General features: G+C 40.5%; 2 protein-coding genes across 3 annotated transcripts in view; both read left to right on the forward strand.

Annotated features, from left to right (window-relative positions):
- The first annotated feature begins 191 nt into the window (after window positions 1-191).
- Window positions 192-11,582, forward strand: LOC127943079 (sarcalumenin-like). The gene is made up of 7 exons (XM_052539220.1): window positions 192-341; window positions 6,772-7,221; window positions 8,195-8,293; window positions 8,794-8,889; window positions 9,016-9,132; window positions 9,229-9,462; window positions 10,060-11,582. The coding sequence occupies exons 1-7, from the start codon at window positions 284-286 to the stop codon at window positions 10,866-10,868; spliced, it is 1,863 nt and encodes a 620-aa protein (XP_052395180.1). The 5' UTR covers window positions 192-283; the 3' UTR covers window positions 10,869-11,582.
- A 2,047-nt stretch (window positions 11,583-13,629) lies between these two features.
- The window catches only part of LOC127943078 (adenylate cyclase type 9-like), a 28,415-nt gene continuing 22,897 nt past the window's right edge, over window positions 13,630-19,147 (forward strand). For both annotated transcript variants that reach the window (XM_052539218.1, XM_052539219.1), the window contains exon 1: window positions 13,630-16,754. In XM_052539218.1, coding sequence (XP_052395178.1) covers window positions 14,996-16,754 — 1,759 coding nt within the window. In that variant the 5' untranslated portion in view covers window positions 13,630-14,995. The remainder of the gene's footprint in view (window positions 16,755-19,147) is intronic.

The following is a 19,147-nucleotide window of genomic DNA, read 5'->3' on the forward strand; positions in this document are numbered from 1 at the left end:
CAAAGTTCTTGTTTTAAGTGACCACATTTGGTCCCCATCACTGGACTGAATCGTCCTCAAACTTTTTTATCAAACCCGGTTAGTTACCCAGAAACGGTTACAAACAGGCAAAGGTTAAACGCCATCTGACTGGAGAAAGCAGCTGCTCCCAGTGCTGACGCTTGTGTAAATCCTCCAATGTCCGTGAGGGCCGCCCCACCCCCAGACCCTCCGCATGCCCTCTTGCCTCTCTCGGGGGGTATATATAGCCTGAGAAGGGACCCGGGCAGTCCTGGCAGTCAAAATGAGGCTTTTCATCCCCGTCTGCTGCCTGCTGCCTCTACTGGCACTCGCCACTGCAGGTAAGACGTTTAAAAACTGGATTCGAATGCAGGTGGACTGCTGAACTAACAGCTGCAGGTGACTTCTGTTTGTATGCAGCTGAAGTCTGAGAGTATTAGGCCTTAAGATGAGTGTCTGAAATCCTAGATCAGCTTGCTTGTCCTTGGTGAAGATGAGCGTCCGTGCATCTGTGCCTGCCTGTATACAGAAAGTGTATATGGAGAAGTGTACAGTTTACAGAATGTATATAAGACGTGGGGTTTCTTGTCTTGTTTTTGTGAACTTGAATATGTAAGTTAGTCTAATTGTTCTTTGATTCGATCACTAAGAGTCATCTAGTGCACTCAAGTACAGTATGTTCAGTACAACTGAATTTGAGTTTCTAGATGGCATGAACTGTATGTGTAGTGCGGGAAAAGGTGTTTCTGGGACTCGTTCTTGCTGTTTCGGGGCTTTATATAGACACAAAAAAGCCCTGAAAAACTGAATGACCTGCTTTTCTGTTGAATTATGTAACTTCTGACATCTGCTGTGTTCACTTGATTATTATAGTAAGCTAAAACCATAAAAAAACACAAACACACACTAAATAGTTGGTTGAAATTACATTAACTTTAACTGAAACTAAATAAAAATTATATAAAACCCTTTAATTTCAAATAGACTATATGACAAGGTAAATATCTCATTTTCATTTAGTTTAACTTGGTGTATTAAAAAATAAAAGTGAGAAAAGTGAGAAATAAAAATGAATGAAAACTGTACATTTAAAAAACTTACAAAACTAATAAAAATGACAAAAAAATATAAACAGTAAAAATAATAAAATTAAAAAACCATAATAAATTTTAAATAATTCTAAAATTACACTGGGTCATACATCTTAATCACACTTTTATGGGTTATTGACTTAGAAAAGTAAAAATCTTTTAAAATTCTTCTTCAAAATGTATACTGATTTGTTGAAATATACCTTTTATATTAACAACACACACACAATCTATGTAGATTTTAAAAGTTTGTAGAAGTACTTATAGAAGTATTTACTTGTAGAAGTATATATATATATATATCTGTATGCTGGTTACACCACATGACTTTATCAGTAACAACAACTAACTTTGAATTGGAAGACAAATGTTTTTCAAGTATTAATAATCAGTGCAGCCATTTTTATTGTTATTATTACAAGAACGTAATTATTTGAATTATATCAAATTATTATAGTGTTCCTGCTATCAAGCACAAGGTTGGGGGTTCGATTCCCCGGGAACACATGATATGTAAAAATTGATAGCCTGAATGCACTGTAAGTCGTTTTGGATAAAAGCGTCTGCTAAATGCATAAATTTAAATTTAATTTAAATATCACCCTGAGAAGTGGTTAAATTAATTTTACACATATATTTAAAATGAGAAATTAAAAACATGCTCATCATAGAAGAGGTGTATTAAAGTTGCTCTATGAATTGCATTTTAATTATGTTTTTGTATTTAATTGTAATTTAATAGAGCATGCATAATAATATGCATGAAAAAAAAAAAAACATTCTCATTCTCCTGAATGGATATCATTATTATTACAAATTGGAATATTAATTCCTATATCTTGTGATTTTAATTTCCTATTCATTGACTTTATGATTGTTGTAATCCTTTGTCTCTAGTCAAAGAAAAACAGTTACTGTTGGTCAGCTAATTTAGCGAATGTAACTTCTTCCTGTATTATCCTTGTCTGTCCTTGCACTGCTCTTGTGGCGTCTGTGCTGTCAGGCTGCACGGTCAGGCCTAGAGTTCACCATGAAATCAGACACTGTTCGTCGAGCAGTTGCACGGTCATGCTTTCACGGCTCCCCTTGTACTCCCTATCCACATATACACTTACCGTCCACAGCTGCTGTCACAACAGTACTGTCTCAATCACTATTTATTTCTGTCTTGCAGGCCTTGTAGGGCAACCATTATGTTAACAGTAGGACTTAAAGCTTCTGTTCTGCCATACTACTGTATGTGGCCTGTTTTAGCACCGGGGCTTTCCCTGTTACAGTGCACTCACACCAGCCAACCTTAAAGAGACATTGCCCTCGCAAGCCAGAGTAAACCATGTTGCTATACAAACAAATAAAACACACACAAAATACTTATATCAGCAAGTCGTACATAGTCGTACTCTAAAACCCACAGCCATACATAAACAAATACATGAAACCAAATCAGCACAAAGTTCATATATATTTTGTTAGGTTTAGAGGTGGACTTTCAAGGTTTTTTTTTTTTTTTTTTTTTGCTTTCTAAAAATCATATATTTACATAAATCACATTGTAGAAATTTATACTAAATCATCACTTCTTAAAAAATAAATAAATAAATACAGTGCTGTTATCAAATGTTGAGATCATTTCAATAATAAAAGTAAACCAATAAATGTTTTTAAAGTGTTGATATAGTTCAGATTTGACAGGTTGTGCTATGTTGTGATTTACTAAAAAGAACCAACTCAAAAGATTCGTTCACTCGAGAATCAGACATCACTGGTCAAATCTGGTCATATTATGATTCGATTCACTAAACAGAACCGGCTCAAAAGAGTCATTCACTCGAGAATCAGACTTCACTGGTCAAATTATGATTCGATTCACTAAACAGAACCGGCTCAAAAGAGTCATTCACTCGAGAATCAGACCTAACTGGTCAAATTATGATTCGATTCACTAAACAGAACCTGCTCAAAAGACTCGTTCACTCGAGAATCAGACCTAACTGGTCAAATTATGATTCGATTCACTAAACAGAACCGGCTCAAAAGAGTAATTCACTCGAGAATCAGACTTCACTGGTCAAATTATGATTCGATTCACTAAACAGAACCGGCTCAAAAGACTCGTTCACTCGAGAATCAGACCTAATTGGTCAAATTATGATTCGATTCACTAAACAGAACCTGCTCAAAAGAGTCATTCACTCGAGAATCAGACCTAACTAGTCAAATTATGATTCGATTCACTAAACAGAACCTGCTCAAAAGACTCGTTCACTCGAGAATCAGACCTAACTGGTCAAATTATGATTCGATTCACTAAACAGAACCGGCTCAAAAGAGTAATTCACTCGAGAATCAGACTTCACTGGTCAAATTATGATTCGATTCACTAAACAGAACCGGCTCAAAAGACTCGTTCACTCGAGAATCAGACCTAATTGGTCAAATTATGATTCGATTCACTGAACAGAACCGGCTCAAAAGAGTCATTCACTCGAGAATCAGACCTAACTAGTCAAATTATGATTCGATTCACTAAACAGAACTGGCTCAAAAGAGTCATTCACTCGAGAATCAGACTTCACTGGTCAAATTATGATTCGATTCACTAAAAAGAACCGGCTCAAAAGACTCGTTCACTCGAGAATCAGACCTAACTGGTCAAATTATGATTCGATTCACTAAACAGAACCGGCTCAAAAGAGTCATTCACTCGAGAATCAGACTTCACTGGTCAAATTATGATTCGATTCACTAAACAGAACCGGCTCAAAAGACTCGTTCACTCGAGAATCAGACCTAATTGGTCAAATTATGATTCGATTCACTAAACAGAACCGGATCAAAAGAGTCATTCACTCGAGAATCAGACCTAACTAGTCAAATTATGATTCGATTCACTAAACAGAACTGGCTCAAAAGAGTCATTCACTCGAGAATCAGACTTCACTGGTCAAATTATGATTCGATTCACTAAAAAGAACCGGCTCAAAAGACTCGTTCACTCGAGAATCAGACCTCACATGTCAAATTATGATTCGATTCACTAAACAGAACCAGGCGGCAAGGAAGTCGACCGGAAGTTGAAGTCAGCCGCGTGCCGCCATCTTGTAGCAGAACTTCGCTTGCGTTAGCATCCCATTGACTCCCATTCATTTTGGCATCACTTTGACAGCGAATAACTTTACATATGAGGCGTTTAAAGACTCCATTTGTCCATTATTTATTTCTAAAGATACACGACAATGTATAAAGGGCTCCATTACCTTCTATGTTACATTATGGCCCCGTAGAAACAGTTTTTGTAAAAATAGGCTAACGATTGCGTCATAACCACGCGACTCTCTGTCGCATTACCGTACAGACAGGAGGAGAAGTTCGCAGGCATTAACTTAATATGGCGTACTGGCGTTACATTTTAAAATACTATACAAAATAATTAATCAGAATACTTACTCCTGCTCACTCACGACAAAGAACTCCCCGCTCAAGCTCGCCGTCTCTGCAAGATTAACGATGACAGTTTGCACGCACAGCTACTAGAAGATTTACATCTGTCAGACAGGTTGCTGACGTCGTCAAGCTTCGTTTGAGTCTGCGCGTCAGAAACGGAAGTGCTAAAAAACGCTAAAAATGGGCTTCACTTGTCTCAGTTGAGTTCCAATGAGTTCGCTGTGTCCATTTCTTTTACTGTCTCTGTACAGAACCGGCTCAAAAGATTTATTCACTCAAGAATCAGACCTCAATGGTCAAATTATGATTCAATTCACTAAACAGAACCGGCTCATAAGAGTTAGTTGGTTTCATTTTGTGGTAGTAAAAGGCCTGATGCTATCTAATCATTTCAACAGGAGTCACCCGAGACACTAGAATAATAATACACACAAACAAAAGTCCCTTTTCCACTGTGACTGAAAGCTCCCCAGCAGTTGTCAAAATAATACCTGTGTGGATTGGGATGGTCCTTGGAGAGGTTAGCATTGTTGCTCTTTCCTACCACTTCAACTGGCTCTAATTTAATTAAATCAACATGGCAGACTATGATATGGACCAGAATATGAGCGGTTCAAAATGTCCCACGGTTGCATTGGTGACACTGTTCCACTCATGTCTTTGGCCTAAATACAGCTCTCTTGGGTACGTGAGTGTGTGTCTACATGCTCAAAACATATCTCATTTACACAGAGTAGAGCCAATTCAATTAATAAGAGACATCTAAGGAACACACATGCCTGTCAGCAAGCATTTTTTACAAGCAAGTGGTCAAATGCCAAAGGTGGAAGAGGTTTATCTGAACTAACTATAGACGTACAGGTGCCATCTGCTGTCAGTATGTTGTTGAACCATTGCTCAAGTGTATTGCGAAGACACTTTTAATGAATTGAGGGTTTGTCTTTTAAGGGTAATTTAGAATTAAGTCAAGAAAAGCACTTTTGAATGCGATTTTTTCATTCTTTGATATGGATTACAGTTTGTAGGCCACTGAAATGACTGTTTCAATGCATCATTATTTAAAATTTGATTAATATTTGCTCAAAAGCAGAGCTGCACTTTCCAATGGAAGCATTTGAAATAAAAATTAGGAGGAGGAAATCTGGTACAAAACTATCATGCTAACACCTTTATCAGAGCCGGATGATAGGATGAAAAATAAACCTTGCTCTGATGATCCACGTGAACAGAAATGACTTGGCGTTCTCTTCTCTTGCCAGCTCTGCTCCCTATTTCAGGATGTGATTCACATGAAAAGCATTTAGCTCTCATCAAGAGCATTCATCGCCGCATGAATCACAGAGATGGGTCATTGCCACAGACTTACAGATTTGCACCAAAGCAGCTCTACCACCAAGTCATATTCAAATCCATAAACCACATTATTAAAGCTAAACCATTGGTTCAGTACATGATTGAGGATAGTAACCATGGTTTTATTTTGTTTGAGTTGCTGTGACATTACTAGATCAGAGGTGCACAATCCTGTTCTTGGAGATCTACCTTCTTGTAAAGTTCAGCTTCAGCTGTAATCAAACACACATGAACCAGCGATAATTACAGACGGGTGTGTTGGAGCAGGGTTTGCACTGAGCTCTGCAGGAAGGTAGAGCTCCAGGAACAGGATCGGGCTCCTCTGTTGTAGATCATACCGTCTCCAACACTGAAAGCTAATGCTAATGCTATACCTACAGCAGCAGATAACTTTTGTTCACGGGAAGTGATATGATGTGGTGGACAGTGATGTGACTTGTACTAGTGACACACCAAAATTTGGGCTGAAATACATTTTGTACATTTGGTCGAAATACTTTTGGAGGGCCAAAGGTATGACGGTTACATTTCTCCAATGACGCATTTTGACTGTGCCAGCAACCATTTTGTGTTCACATCGTAAATAAACTAAAACAGGTGACGGTGTCAGCAATGTGGACGCACTTCACCTTCACCAAAAATGATGCAGCACACCATAAACATAGTACCAAATCAATTACTCACTACCCAAATGTAATTACTGAAAAAACGGCCAACTTTCATGATGTTCCGGTAAAAAAATAAAAATAGATAATCAACCAGACTTGTCCATGACTTGTACATTTTTGTTTGCCATTATGTTGTAATATCAAGTTTGGTTGTGTGAATATGCCGGGTTATATACCACCATATTTTGGTTAATGTTTACGTTTTTCCTCTGCAGATGCAGTGGATTCTGAGACGGAGCCTCTTGTGCCGTTAAAGCTGAAGTCTGAAGGCGAGTTGTTCAACTGCTGTGATGGCACAGAGGATCTAAGCCAGAGCTCCTCCAATGACACTCCTGCACCGAACAGACCTGTGTGCCAACCCTGTAGCACTGGGGCACACACTGACACCTCGGCAGAAGATGACAGCTCTAAAGAGGACGAAGACGGGATGGAGGTTGTTTCAGAAGACAAATCTGAGGAGTCGAGTCAAGAGACTTCATCTGAAGAGATATTTGAAGAGAAGGCAGAAGTTGAGTTAGAAGAATCTAATGAAGCACTGGAAGAGGAAGTTCTTCAGACTGAAGATGAAGCAGGTGCAGAAGAGGAGCTTTCTCAGACTGAAGAGGAGGCAGTTGAGGAAGAGGAGGTTCTTCAGATTCAAGATGCAGCCAAAGCATCTGCGAAAGGTACAATAGGATTCAGTCAGCATAAATAACATTGGGCATTTCATGTTAATATGAAACAAAATAATGTTTAATTGTTGAATTAGAATCGTTAAGTGCATTTGTAAAAGTATTTTTTTTTTTAATTCACAAGTTCTGGATTTTGTACATCGTATATTCACTAAACAAATTTGAGGAAGTCCATACATTTGTTGTCCCGTCCCCAGGGAGCAGAGGTGCACACTATTGCTTCTCCACCTGATACTTAGGTCGAAGGTTGGCACAGGAATAAACCCTCCACCAAAATAACCAAACAGAAATAACCCCTGGCACAAGTCCATCGCCATTCATAACAACATGTTCTCTGGCCTGCATGGAGGACAGATTTGTAATAGGGAAGAAATGTTTCAGATGCTTTTAATAGTACATTGGTTGAGTTTGTCTGGCTTCAAATAGGCGGTTGATGTACTTGTAGCAGTAGATGGATCCATTCAACATGACAGCTGCTTCGGAGACTGGTTATTTCTGTAACAATAAATAATGAAAGTGTATGTCTGTTGTATGTTTAACCATACCTATAACATCACCATTTGCGTAGATCTAAGCTGGTCTTTTAGCTGCGCACTAAAAAATAAAACAAGCAACACACTGAGCTGATGCATTGTTTCCTGTTATTGTGATTCTTGTGTAAATACAGATGCAGCTTCTTACCTCAGAGATCTTGTTTACTTCAGATGTAAATCTCAATTCTGGCAACGTTCTGTTGATTCCACAACAGACTTCTTAGCTGTAAATAATCAAAATAAAGATAAATGACATAAAACCAATTTAGAAATATGTCCACAAGATGAATACGAAAAGGTTTACCTATAAAGTGAAACGTAAAGTACAATTTTAAAATAGTATTTGTTTTGTGTGTCGACAAAAAAGAAAATGTCACGATCTATGAGCTTCGTGTTTTATGCTGATTTTGACTGGCTGTTTTTTCCTCTGGCAGTGGATAAATCAACCCCCTCAGGTCCTGCCACAAGAGATCAGACTCACATTGACGAGACGCTGCGTCTGGCAACGGCTGAAGCTTCGCAGGAATTTGTCGGTGAGTCATAAAATTAAAGAAGAAGAAAAAAGTATAGTGAAGAAAAAAGTATTACCTTTCTGGGCTTTCCACCTTTTTCTTGTCGTAAAAATGGCCGCGTTTGTAAATTCTATGAGTCTGGCTTCCAGTCCCATCTGAGTCCGCTTCGTCCATCGTTTTTAAGCTTTAACTGTTCGTCTTGAAAATTGGTGTCTTATCATATTATTTTAATCTATTATCTTAATTATGAGCACACTGATGTGTAGTGCAAACAGTTTTACCGTTTACTGCACGTTGTTATTCTCCTTGTTATTTCGGGTAATGAACCAGAAGTCTCACCCATAGGCTTACTTCCACGTCGAAGAAACAGGTGGATACAGTATGTACCGTATAAAGCCAGTTATTTCAGTAACCAATCACAATTTAGCTTCACCAAAGTCTCGAAATGGTAAATAGGTAACTTTTGAAGAAGCAGTACGAGTCCGTTTCTAGCCTAATTTCACCAGCTCTTCCTCTCGTAGATGCTCTGAAGAAGCTGCAGCATGTCTACAACACCGCAATTAAACCCTTGGACAAGGCCTACAAATACAATGAGCTCCGGCAGCACGAAGTGTCAGGTAACCTCTTTTGATATTGGATTGGTTTTAAAACGTATTTTCAGACTATACTGCTCTTCTACCATGAAAAGGATCTAAATGAACCTCCTATCCTCAGTTGGACTCTGTTTTCTTCATATTGTTCAGAGGCAGAGATCACATCTAAGCCCATGGTTCTGTTCCTTGGTCCTTGGAGCGTTGGCAAGTCTTCCATGATCAATTATCTTCTGGGTCTCCATGGCACTTCACAACAGCTTTACACTGGTAACCAATCAATCATCAAATGAACGATTGTAAAATGAATAGAGGTGTTATATAGTGCCATGCTCCTTCATCTCGCCCTCTTTTGCTTTCGATCAGGGGCGGAGCCCACAACCTCAGAATACACTGTACTGATGCACGGTGAGAAGTTTCGCACCATCGAGGGCATTGTCATGGCGGCAGACAGTTCCCGCTCTTTCTCCCCGCTGGAGAGGTTTGGTCAGGGGTTTCTGGAAAAGCTGGTGGGAATCGAGATGCCGCACAAACTCCTGGAGCGCGTCACCTTTGTGGACACGCCTGGAATCATCGAGAACCGCAAACAACAAGAGAGAGGTGAGAAAACAATATTCACAAAGACTCGAAAGAAAGAGTTTGGTATGAACAAAGTGTTCAAAAGGGAAAGTAAAGACGTTTATCATGTCTCAAAGGATTTCTGTTTCAAATAAATGCAGTTCTTCTGAAATTTCTATCAGCGAATCCCCAAAAAAATGCATCACGGTTTACAAAAATATTAAGCAGCACAATTGATATAAACAATGATAATGAATGATAATAAATGTGTTTTGAGCATCAAGACGAAGTATGACTAAAACATTCTGCCAATGGACATTCGTGGCCTAGTGGTTAGACAGTTTGACTCCTAACCCTAGGGTTGTGGGTTCGAATCTCGGGCTGGCAATACCATGACTTAGGTGCCCTTGAGCAAGGCATTGAACCCCCAACTGCTCCCCGGGCGCCGCAGCATAAATGGCTGCCCACTGCTCCGGGTGTGTGTTCACAGTGTGTGTGTGTGTGTGTGTGTCTTCACTGCTCTGTGTGTGTGCACTTCGGATGGGTTAAAAGCAGAGCATGAATTCTGAGTATGGGTCACCATACTTGGCTGAATGTCTTGTCACACACTCACTTTAAAACACTGTTGTTGTATTTTAGGGTACCCCTACAGTGAAGTCTGCCAGTGGTTTATCGACCGCGCTGATCTCATCTTCCTGGTGTTTGACCCAACCAAACTGGACGTCGGATTAGAACTAGAAATGCTGTTCAGACAGATGAAGGGACGCGAGTCACAGATCCGTATCATCCTCAACAAGGCTGACAGTTTAACAACCCAGGACCTAATGCGCGTGTACGGCGCCCTCTTCTGGAGCATGGCACCCTTGATTAATGTGACAGAGCCACCACGTGTGTACGTGAGCTCCTTTTGGCCCCAGGAATACGCTCCTGACACAAACAGAGACCTTTTTAAACGTGAAGAGATCTCTCTGCTGGAGGACCTGAATCAGGTCATCGAGAACCGGCTACAAAACAAAATCGCCTTCATCCGGCAGCACGGCATCCGCGTGCGCATCCACGCCCTCCTGGTTGACCGCTACCTGCAGACCTATTATGAGAAGCTGGGCTGGTTTAGTGACCCACATGAGGTCTTCAACGATATTGTGAGCGATCCTGACAAATTCTACATCTTCAAGTCCATTCTGGCCAAGACCAATGTGAGTAAGTTCGACTTGCCAGAAGCGGAGGCGTATCGGGACTTCTTCGGAGTCAATCCTCCTGGCGGCTTTAAGCTCCTCTCCTCATACTGCGGCTGGTCAGGCGGATGCCTGATGGAGAAGATTGAGAAGGCCATCACAGATGAGCTGCCGGCTTTGATCAGCAGTCTGGCAGAGAAACGGGAAGCCAAGGCAGAGGCAGCTGCAGAAACCAAAGAGAAACCCCAAAACCGTTGGAGGAGACAGCAATAGAAGAATGATGGGAGATGTTGGGAATATGGAAGAGTGGCACCAAAGCGATGAATGAGAGAGTAGAAGTGACACAGATGAGATTCACATCAATGGAAAGCCAGTTAAACACAGTGTGTACAGACTTTTACCACTCTATAAAGCAAACCTGAATGAAGGGAAGCAGTGTGCCGTTTTTCTTCCTTTTCTGTTATTGGTTTTCTTCCTTGTTCAAATTTAACTCAGCTTGCAAAAAATGTATTTATACTGTTCAAAATAAATAACGTCATAATCTTATTTATTTATTGTTTGAATGCCATTTTGAAAGTGTGAATTATGGAAGCTTGTTTCTGCTACAGGATAAAAAAGTTAATTGTGAATTTTTACCTTATGATACTTTTTTTTTTTTTTAGAAAAAAAAGTCAGAACTGGTAGATAATACCCAGAATTGAAAAAAATAATATATCTTCAGCATCTATGTTGCAGATCTGACTTTTTATTTTATTTTATTTTATTGAGTTCATAACTCTGAAATGTGAGCTCGGATGTCACAATTACCTTATTTTATTATATTTTTTCTCTATGCCATGATTGAAACGATGAATATGCTGTATGTGGTAGAACGTTTATCTTGACTTCATTACTTCAGTTCCACTTGTACATATTGATCATATTCCTCTGCACAATTTACTGGTGTTGGTACAAGTTGTTGGTACAGTAAATGAGATGATAAATGTTGCTGTATTTGTTCACATTATTGCATGTTTCAAAAATATACTTTTTTTTTTGTTTTGGCTCTTGAGTTACCAAATATGGAAATTAAGCGTTAAACTGGATATTTAAGACAATACTACTACTACTACTACTAATAAAACATTTAAATAAAATAAAGACATGGATGAATTGTGAGACAAATGATAATGATTTTGCAGCTGCAGCTGATTCACTTCACCATAAGAGGATCCAAAATATCCACTAGGTGGTGTAACATATCACTTAAAAATGGTGATCACCAGTTCAATGACAACCTTTGGTCTCATAAAAAGTGCAGTTTGTGTCAGTTTTCTGTTTGATAGCAGCAATATATGCATTTATCTATATAAAATGCAGTTTCAAGCATGGCAATTTGTGTAAAACATTTATTTTATAGCGCTAAACCACATGAAAGCTTACTTCTCAAGTATTTATGACTCCTAGAAGTGTGAATGTGGTAATATCTGCAATAAAGTAGTAGTCGGAGTATACAACTGATAAGAGATGTGCTCTAAATACTGTGTAGCTAGTTATACTCTTGTTTGTTTAGTAATCCACAGCTGTGTTTTTTGAGTCAGAGACACAGTTGGCCAGGAAGAAATAAAAGCTGTGGCTGGTGTCGGTCGAATTCCTGAACGCACTCTTGCCATAACCTTTCCCGTCTGACACAACACAGCACCTCAGAAACTGGACACGATGAATGTCTGACACAGGAAGCGCGGGATGATTATCACTTGGATGTGACTTATCTGATAAATCAAAGGTCAAGACGCATCACAGAATCTCAGGTATGTTCCCAGATGAAGGAACACATGCACACTTATGCTAATCTAAATGGGAACACACCACTGAAAGTCAGGGTATACTCTTTATTTGTATATATGGGCAATTCCCTATTGTGTGTGTGTGTATATATATATATATATATATATATATATATATATATATATATATATATGTGTATGTGTGTATGTATGTATGTATGTATGTATATATATATATATATATATATATATGGACCACAAAAACAGTCATAAGGGTCAATTTCCAGTAATTGAGATTTATACATCATCTGAAAGCTGAATAAATAATTGTTCCTTTGATGTATGGTTGATTAGGATCAGACAATATTTGGCTGAGACACAACTATTTGAAAATCTGGAATCTGAGGGTGCAAAAATAAATAAATAAATAAATATTTACTTCATATCCTAATCATTTTTGGTATAAAAGAAAAATCAATAATTTTGACCCATACAATGTTTTTTAAAAATATATTCCAGCGACCACCAGTGTCCAGGGTCACAAACACACACACATATATATATATATATATATATATATATATATATATTAATAGATACACATTGACAATTTAGTACACAAGTTTATTTACTTTTTTATTTTATACTAACTTACTTATATAACAGCTATCAATTACTCACAGACTAATAGAGCGACAGTTATACTAAACGTACCTGTTCTTTTGATGATATAACATTAACTCAAGGCCAAGAAAACATCAGTCAAACTTGAGAGTGAAGCTGTTCTCGTGCGTGCGCGCCTCCGTTAAAGAGCCCTGCGTGCGCGCTCCCCAGCGACTAACCCCCTCCTCCCCTAATTTCCACAGTGTAGTGAAGCTGTCCACCCCACCGCACGCCCACAACCATCTTTTCCGAGTGTGTTCAAAACATGGTGGTGGTTCTCGCGATCGCAGCGCCCGGGTAAAGCGTCTACCAGCGGTGTCCAACTCCTACCTGAAGCCGCCGTTCCCTTCAACAGGCTCGCGGAGACGGGGAGGAGAACCGAGGGCGAACGGAAGAGGACGCGACGCGACGCAACACAGCTGCGGGAGCGTTCGCCTGGCATGAGCTTGCCCGTGAAACATAGCGGAATGCTAAACAGACAAAGTGGAGATTAAAGAGGCGGATAATGTCGGAGCGCTGGCGCGGGGTTTTTAGCACTCGAGTATGAGAGCTCATTCTTTCTCTGAACTCCACGAGTGTTTGAACTGCCAGCCCGATCACACGGCTTGAGGCCTGGGAGAGAGAGAGAGAGAAAAAAAAAAAACTTTCGTCTTCATTTTGAACACTTTGCATTGGAATGAACTGATATTATCTCCAAGTAACTGGTTAAAAGGGATTACACACAAACAAGGATATATACTTTGCCTCAGCACACTTTGACTTGTCAAATGCCATCAGTGTTTTCTTCTTCTTGGAAGTTGAAATCTTTCAGTATTGGTCTTCTGAAGTTGGCAGATAGATATGCACGAGCGCGCTGCTCCCTCACGCGAACGGCTGATGTCATCTGAAGTTGTCACGACGTCAACTTGAGCTTGAAGTGTTTTTATGCGCTTTGAAAGCTGGAAAACTCACGGTGGACTTAGGGAGCGGGTTTTCAGGAAAGGACGGGGCTGCTCCGCGGGAATAGGCCATCTCTGACCCTCGACAGTGCAGTGACGGGATCGGCCTTGAGTTTTGAAGGGAAAACACGGGCAGCTTTCCCGTGAGGCATTTATTTTTCCTCAGTTTACGGAATATAAGGACGACTCTGGCTACTTCGTTATGTCAGAACCTAAGGGGAATACACTGTTAGATATTTCTGAATACATTTTCTTTTTTTCTTTTTTTTGACCGCATAAAGGGAAAAGTGGCGCACTTAAAAATAAAAAAATAAATCTCAGAAACTGGCGCCTTTTTTAGAAGCTAATATTCTGTGGAAAAACAGCGACCGTTACGTTTGGTGTTTGTGGAGTTAAAACTGAAACCGAGTAATTTACAAGAGATGTGTCAAATCTGGCATTTGGAAATATGAAATATAAACTTGTATTACCTTTGGATGTCATTTGGGAAGGGAAAGTAAATTCAAACATCGTCGAGCATTGGAGAGGGTGTTTGAGGGACAGTGTTGACTGGATTAAAAAAAACTAACGTTAATTGAAAAGCCGCTTCAGAAGAACACCCTATGTATGTGATCTAACCTCCTTATTTTATATATATATTTTTTCTAATCCTAACGATACGTACTTGCTCCTATGGTGTTGAATTCGTATTTAAAGCGATGTGCCCAAAAAAGCAGGATCGAGCGGGTGACAGTGCGTCAGTGTCGGCCGCGCGTACGGAGCAAGAGTATACTCATGCGCGTTCACACGCCACTTAGCCAAAGAATATAATGGAATCCGAGTGCTGACGTAATCCCAGCACGGATAAGGAACTGCTCAAGAGTCCGGTCCATCTTCACAGTGAATGCCCTTGTAATTTACTTCCAGCTGGACACTTTTCTAATACAATCTGTGCTTTTTGTTCTTCCATGAATCCATGTCAAGTGCCACTTCCTCTGTAATGTCAGCAGTAGGTGATATGTGTTAAATAAAAGTCAGTTCTTGTCTCATCACCATGGCATTGCCAGAGCAGCACCAGCCTCTGCACGAGACGGAGATGAGGTGTGATAGTGAAGTGGGAGCTGCTACTGTGCAGATAACAGACAGCCGTAATCAACAGGTGGGTCCAGGTAAAGAGGACGACCCAGTCGACATGGGCTCCTCCAAACCTTGCAAATACAGTATCTCGTCAAGCTGCAGCTCGGGGGAGTTGGGTGTTCCCAGGGCTGTGAGGACTCGTCGGAGCAGACCGAGGAGAGTGCCGCCACTTTTTGAGAGGTCTGCCGCGCAGTGCTGGGACCCCAAGTTTAACTCAGCCATCCTGGAGGAGGCATGCAGGGAACGTTGCTTCCCGCAGATGCAGAGGAGGTTCCGCTACATACTGTTTTACCTGGCTACCGCCGCGCTTCTGTGGGGGATATACTTTGGGATCAATAGCACCAGGTGTGACCCTACAAAGTTCCTGGTACCCACGTCAGGGTTTCTTGTACTCTGCCTCCTCCTCCTCTGGTTTACGTTCTCAAGGCCATATGCACGTTACTACAACCACACATCCTTCCTACTTACGGTGATCATGTTTGGGATCACCCTGGCGCCTCAAATGCACACTGCACACTTTGCTAATTTTGATGTACAAATAAATAATTCACTATTATCTACGTCTCAAAATGCTCCATGTATATCACCCGTTGGGACGTTCTCCCTCTGTATAGAGGTGCTGCTTTTGCTGTACAGTGTGTTGCACTTGCCCCTGTATGTGTCGGTGCTTCTCGGCCTGCTGTATTCTGTCCTCTTTGAGGCTTTAGGCTGGCTGAACCTTGCTCAGATGGATGATGGCAATGTAGGGTCGAATAGGTTGGTCTTGCAAACTCTGAGCTGGCTTGTCCTAGGTAAAGTCCTGCTGCACCTGTGTGCACATATCATTGGCATCCACATCTTCATCATGTCCGAAGTGCGCTCTCGGAGTACCTTTCTCAAAGTAGGTCAGGCAATCATGCACGGGAAGGGCCTTGAGGTGGAGAAGGCACTGAAGGAGCGGATGATCCACTCCGTGATGCCCCAGGTGGTGGCGGACGAGCTCATGAAGCAAGGAGACGAGGAAAGCGAGAGCTCTGGGAAACGATACAGCGCAGGTGCCTGCTCCGTCAACGCTTCGTCCACCGCAACCTCGTCCAGCCCCAAAAGCAACAAGCGTAAGAAGAACTCTATCCCTCGTGGACAAATCATTTTCAGGCCCTTCAACATGAAGCGCATGGAGCCGGTGAGCATCCTCTTTGCAGACATCGTGGGATTCACTAAAATGAGTGCCAACAAGTCCGCCCCTGCACTGGTGGGATTGCTTAATGACCTCTTCGGTCGCTTCGACCGTCTGTGTGAGTCGACCCACTGCGAGAAGATCAGCACTCTAGGAGATTGCTACTATTGCGTGGCGGGCTGCCCCGAGCCACACACCGATCACGCGTACTGCTGTGTGGAAATGGGGCTCGGGATGATCCAGGCCATCGAGCAGTTCTGCCAGGAGACGTCGGAGACCGTGGACATGCGTGTCGGCGTGCACACCGGAACAGTGCTGTGTGGTATTCTGGGAATAAAACGCTTTAAGTTTGACGTTTGGTCCAATGATGTCAACTTGGCCAATCTTATGGAACAGCTGGGCGTGGCGGGAAAGGTGCACTTGTCGGAGATCACAGCAAGTTTTTTGGATGACCGTTATGAGAGGGAGGATGGACGAGTGATGGAACGTGTTGGGCACAGTGTTACTGATCAGCTGAAAGGTAAGACACAAGAAAAATATATCTTTTTTTTCTTTCTTTGAACTCATGCATTAGGGAGCAAAAGTCTCAGACCATTAGAGAAAATTCTTCTGTTTTGCATTTTTATCGAATTGAAAATGAGAAAATCTGTCCCCTAAGGCAACACCACAGCTTCACGAGATATGTTATCCAGTGTGATTTAAAAAATGATCCAAAGGGCATCTTGTGCTTCGTTAAAAACAAATGACATTATGTCACCCATTTACTTAAATTGACTTCATTTTACCTTCTAACATTTACATTTGACCAAATCTTAAATCAGTTTTTTTTTTAGGTTTAAATTTTCATTTTGAGTCCCTGATTTTCTAGACTTTACTAGATGTCAGTTACATTACATTAGTTATGCTTGCACTAATATGTTATTTAGCCATGTGCATTTGTGGTGTTTGTGTCCTTTTATTGACTGCTGTTACCATGTGAAGATGGAGAAAGAGTATTGTGTTTTATTGTGCACCCTGTAGTCATGTCCCCTCAGGATTCTGTACAAAGGGCTGCACTCTTCTCTACTTTTATTGCGCACTCATATAATATCATTCTTAACTAAGATGTAGAAAAAATGGAAAAGGATGATCGGTTTTGACATTTTTATATGGCCTGTAGTGATGTCCTCGCAGGACATAGCATCAGTATCTATTTGAAAAGCCACATCCAACAAAGCTCTTGATTTAAAGTCTTAGTGACAGACACAAGCAGAGGTCCCTTTGTTTTCTTTCTACTTGGCTTCTCTCCTGCCCCTGGTCTTAATCTGAACCCTGTTTTTGTTCCCTAACTGAACCTCTCGGGATCTCCTCCCTCTTTATCAGCTATATCACTTCAGACGTCCTCTTGTCAGTCAGAGATAGTTGGTGGCTGTAACGAAAGACCAATGACAATGAATCATGACAGCATTTGTAAACCTGTGTGCGTGTGTCATATTGTTATACCAAACCTGTCTTGTATTTGTTGTAGCGTGTTTAGTTTGGTTCCTTATTAATGATGAATTCTGTTGAGAATTAGTAAAACCTAATTAGCTATTGTTGGTCACTTTAGTACACCAATTAGCGCACCTGTTGAAGTCCAGTTCAGGCATATCTCAAGCTCAAAGTAGGCCGTTCTGTATAAGTTGTAATGCAGTAAATGCGGCTGGAAGGGGATCCAAAATGTGTTCCCAGGGTCTTTGTTGGACTGTGATCTGGCCCTGGTCAACACAACCATATAGAAAGACTTAGGTAGATGTATTTTGAGGGTGCTGACACAGAGCCAGGTTTGAAATTAATCGAGAAGGCACAAGTCAGGACAATATTTTTAATGATCACATTTATTTTTCACGTTTACAGTGATTTTAATGTGCTTTTAAATTGTCCATTTGAGTTAAGGACTACAAATCAAAAACAGTTGCTACTCTTTGATGTCTTGCAAAAATGAAAGCATTCAGACCGAAATAAAACTTTTAGCTTTAACCCTGTAAAGTCAGGGGTATGACATAATAGTTTATAGTGAAACGCTAAAAAGTATAAATGATCAATTAGATGATCGAAGGAATGTAGTAGATTTCAGCGAAGTTTTGATAATGTTGATGATTTATAGGCCTTAGAAAAGTGCATATCAAATATGACACCATATGTTAGGGTTAAGAAATTAGAGAAAATATTCTCAGACTCGCTAAGTTTTAATAGTTCTAATATTTACATATTTTCAATGATTAAAATGTGATTGGTTAATTTGAGCGCCAAGTTGAGAGTTGCATCGAAACACGATTATTATCAGCTGCTTCTGATCAGCGTCCGATCGTTTGGAGTTAGAAAAATATAATATGCGCTGTTGCATTCTCAATATTTAGTTTTGCCTCAGATTATGTGCATTCACTTTAACAAGCAGGTTGTCCATTACCACACGTCCACGTTGAATGCAATTCTCGTAAAAATTAACTGCACACATAAGAGGTGGAAAGCTGCCAATAACTACATTATTTAAGGCCATTTTCGACTCGTCACGACTAATCCTTTTTGTGGATTCTTCTGATCTGTTGGTTCATCTTTGTCCATGTTTCTTTGACAGTCTCACGTGTGCTGCATTGTGAGTTAACCACGCCAACTTATTTACATGTCCAGGTATACATGACAAAAAAAAAAAAAAGCTGTTATGGTTGACATTTTATATCGCAGTAACAATACATATTAGCCATAAAGCTATATGAGCCAGCCAAACTCCCAGTGCAAGTTGTGTTGTTGGTGGAGCAGATGGAAGTCTGTTCTTGTAGATAAGGAGCCCAACCCTGCTGGACACACTTGTGTCAGGAGATACAGACGCGCTCTTTATTTGGGAAAGAAATTCCCTTCCTCCATTTAGTCGTGTAGACATGTGTAAACGGTCAC

The sequence above is a fragment of the Carassius gibelio genome, chromosome A22, assembly GCF_023724105.1.
Source record: "Carassius gibelio isolate Cgi1373 ecotype wild population from Czech Republic chromosome A22, carGib1.2-hapl.c, whole genome shotgun sequence".
Taxonomy (NCBI): domain Eukaryota; kingdom Metazoa; phylum Chordata; class Actinopteri; order Cypriniformes; family Cyprinidae; genus Carassius; species Carassius gibelio.

What these genes read in the sequence shown, in the direction of transcription:
- LOC127943079 (XM_052539220.1), top strand. Translation starts at nt 284, where the DNA reads ATGAGGCTTTTCATCCCCGTCTGCTGCCTGCTGCCTCTACTGGCACTC. An exon ending in TTCACAACAGCTTTACACTG is followed by an intron (nt 9,133 to 9,228) that starts GTAACCAATCAA and finishes GCTTTCGATCAG; the next exon opens with GGGCGGAGCCCACAACCTCA. An exon ending in CCGCAAACAACAAGAGAGAG is followed by an intron (nt 9,463 to 10,059) that starts GTGAGAAAACAA and finishes GTTGTATTTTAG; the next exon opens with GGTACCCCTACAGTGAAGTC.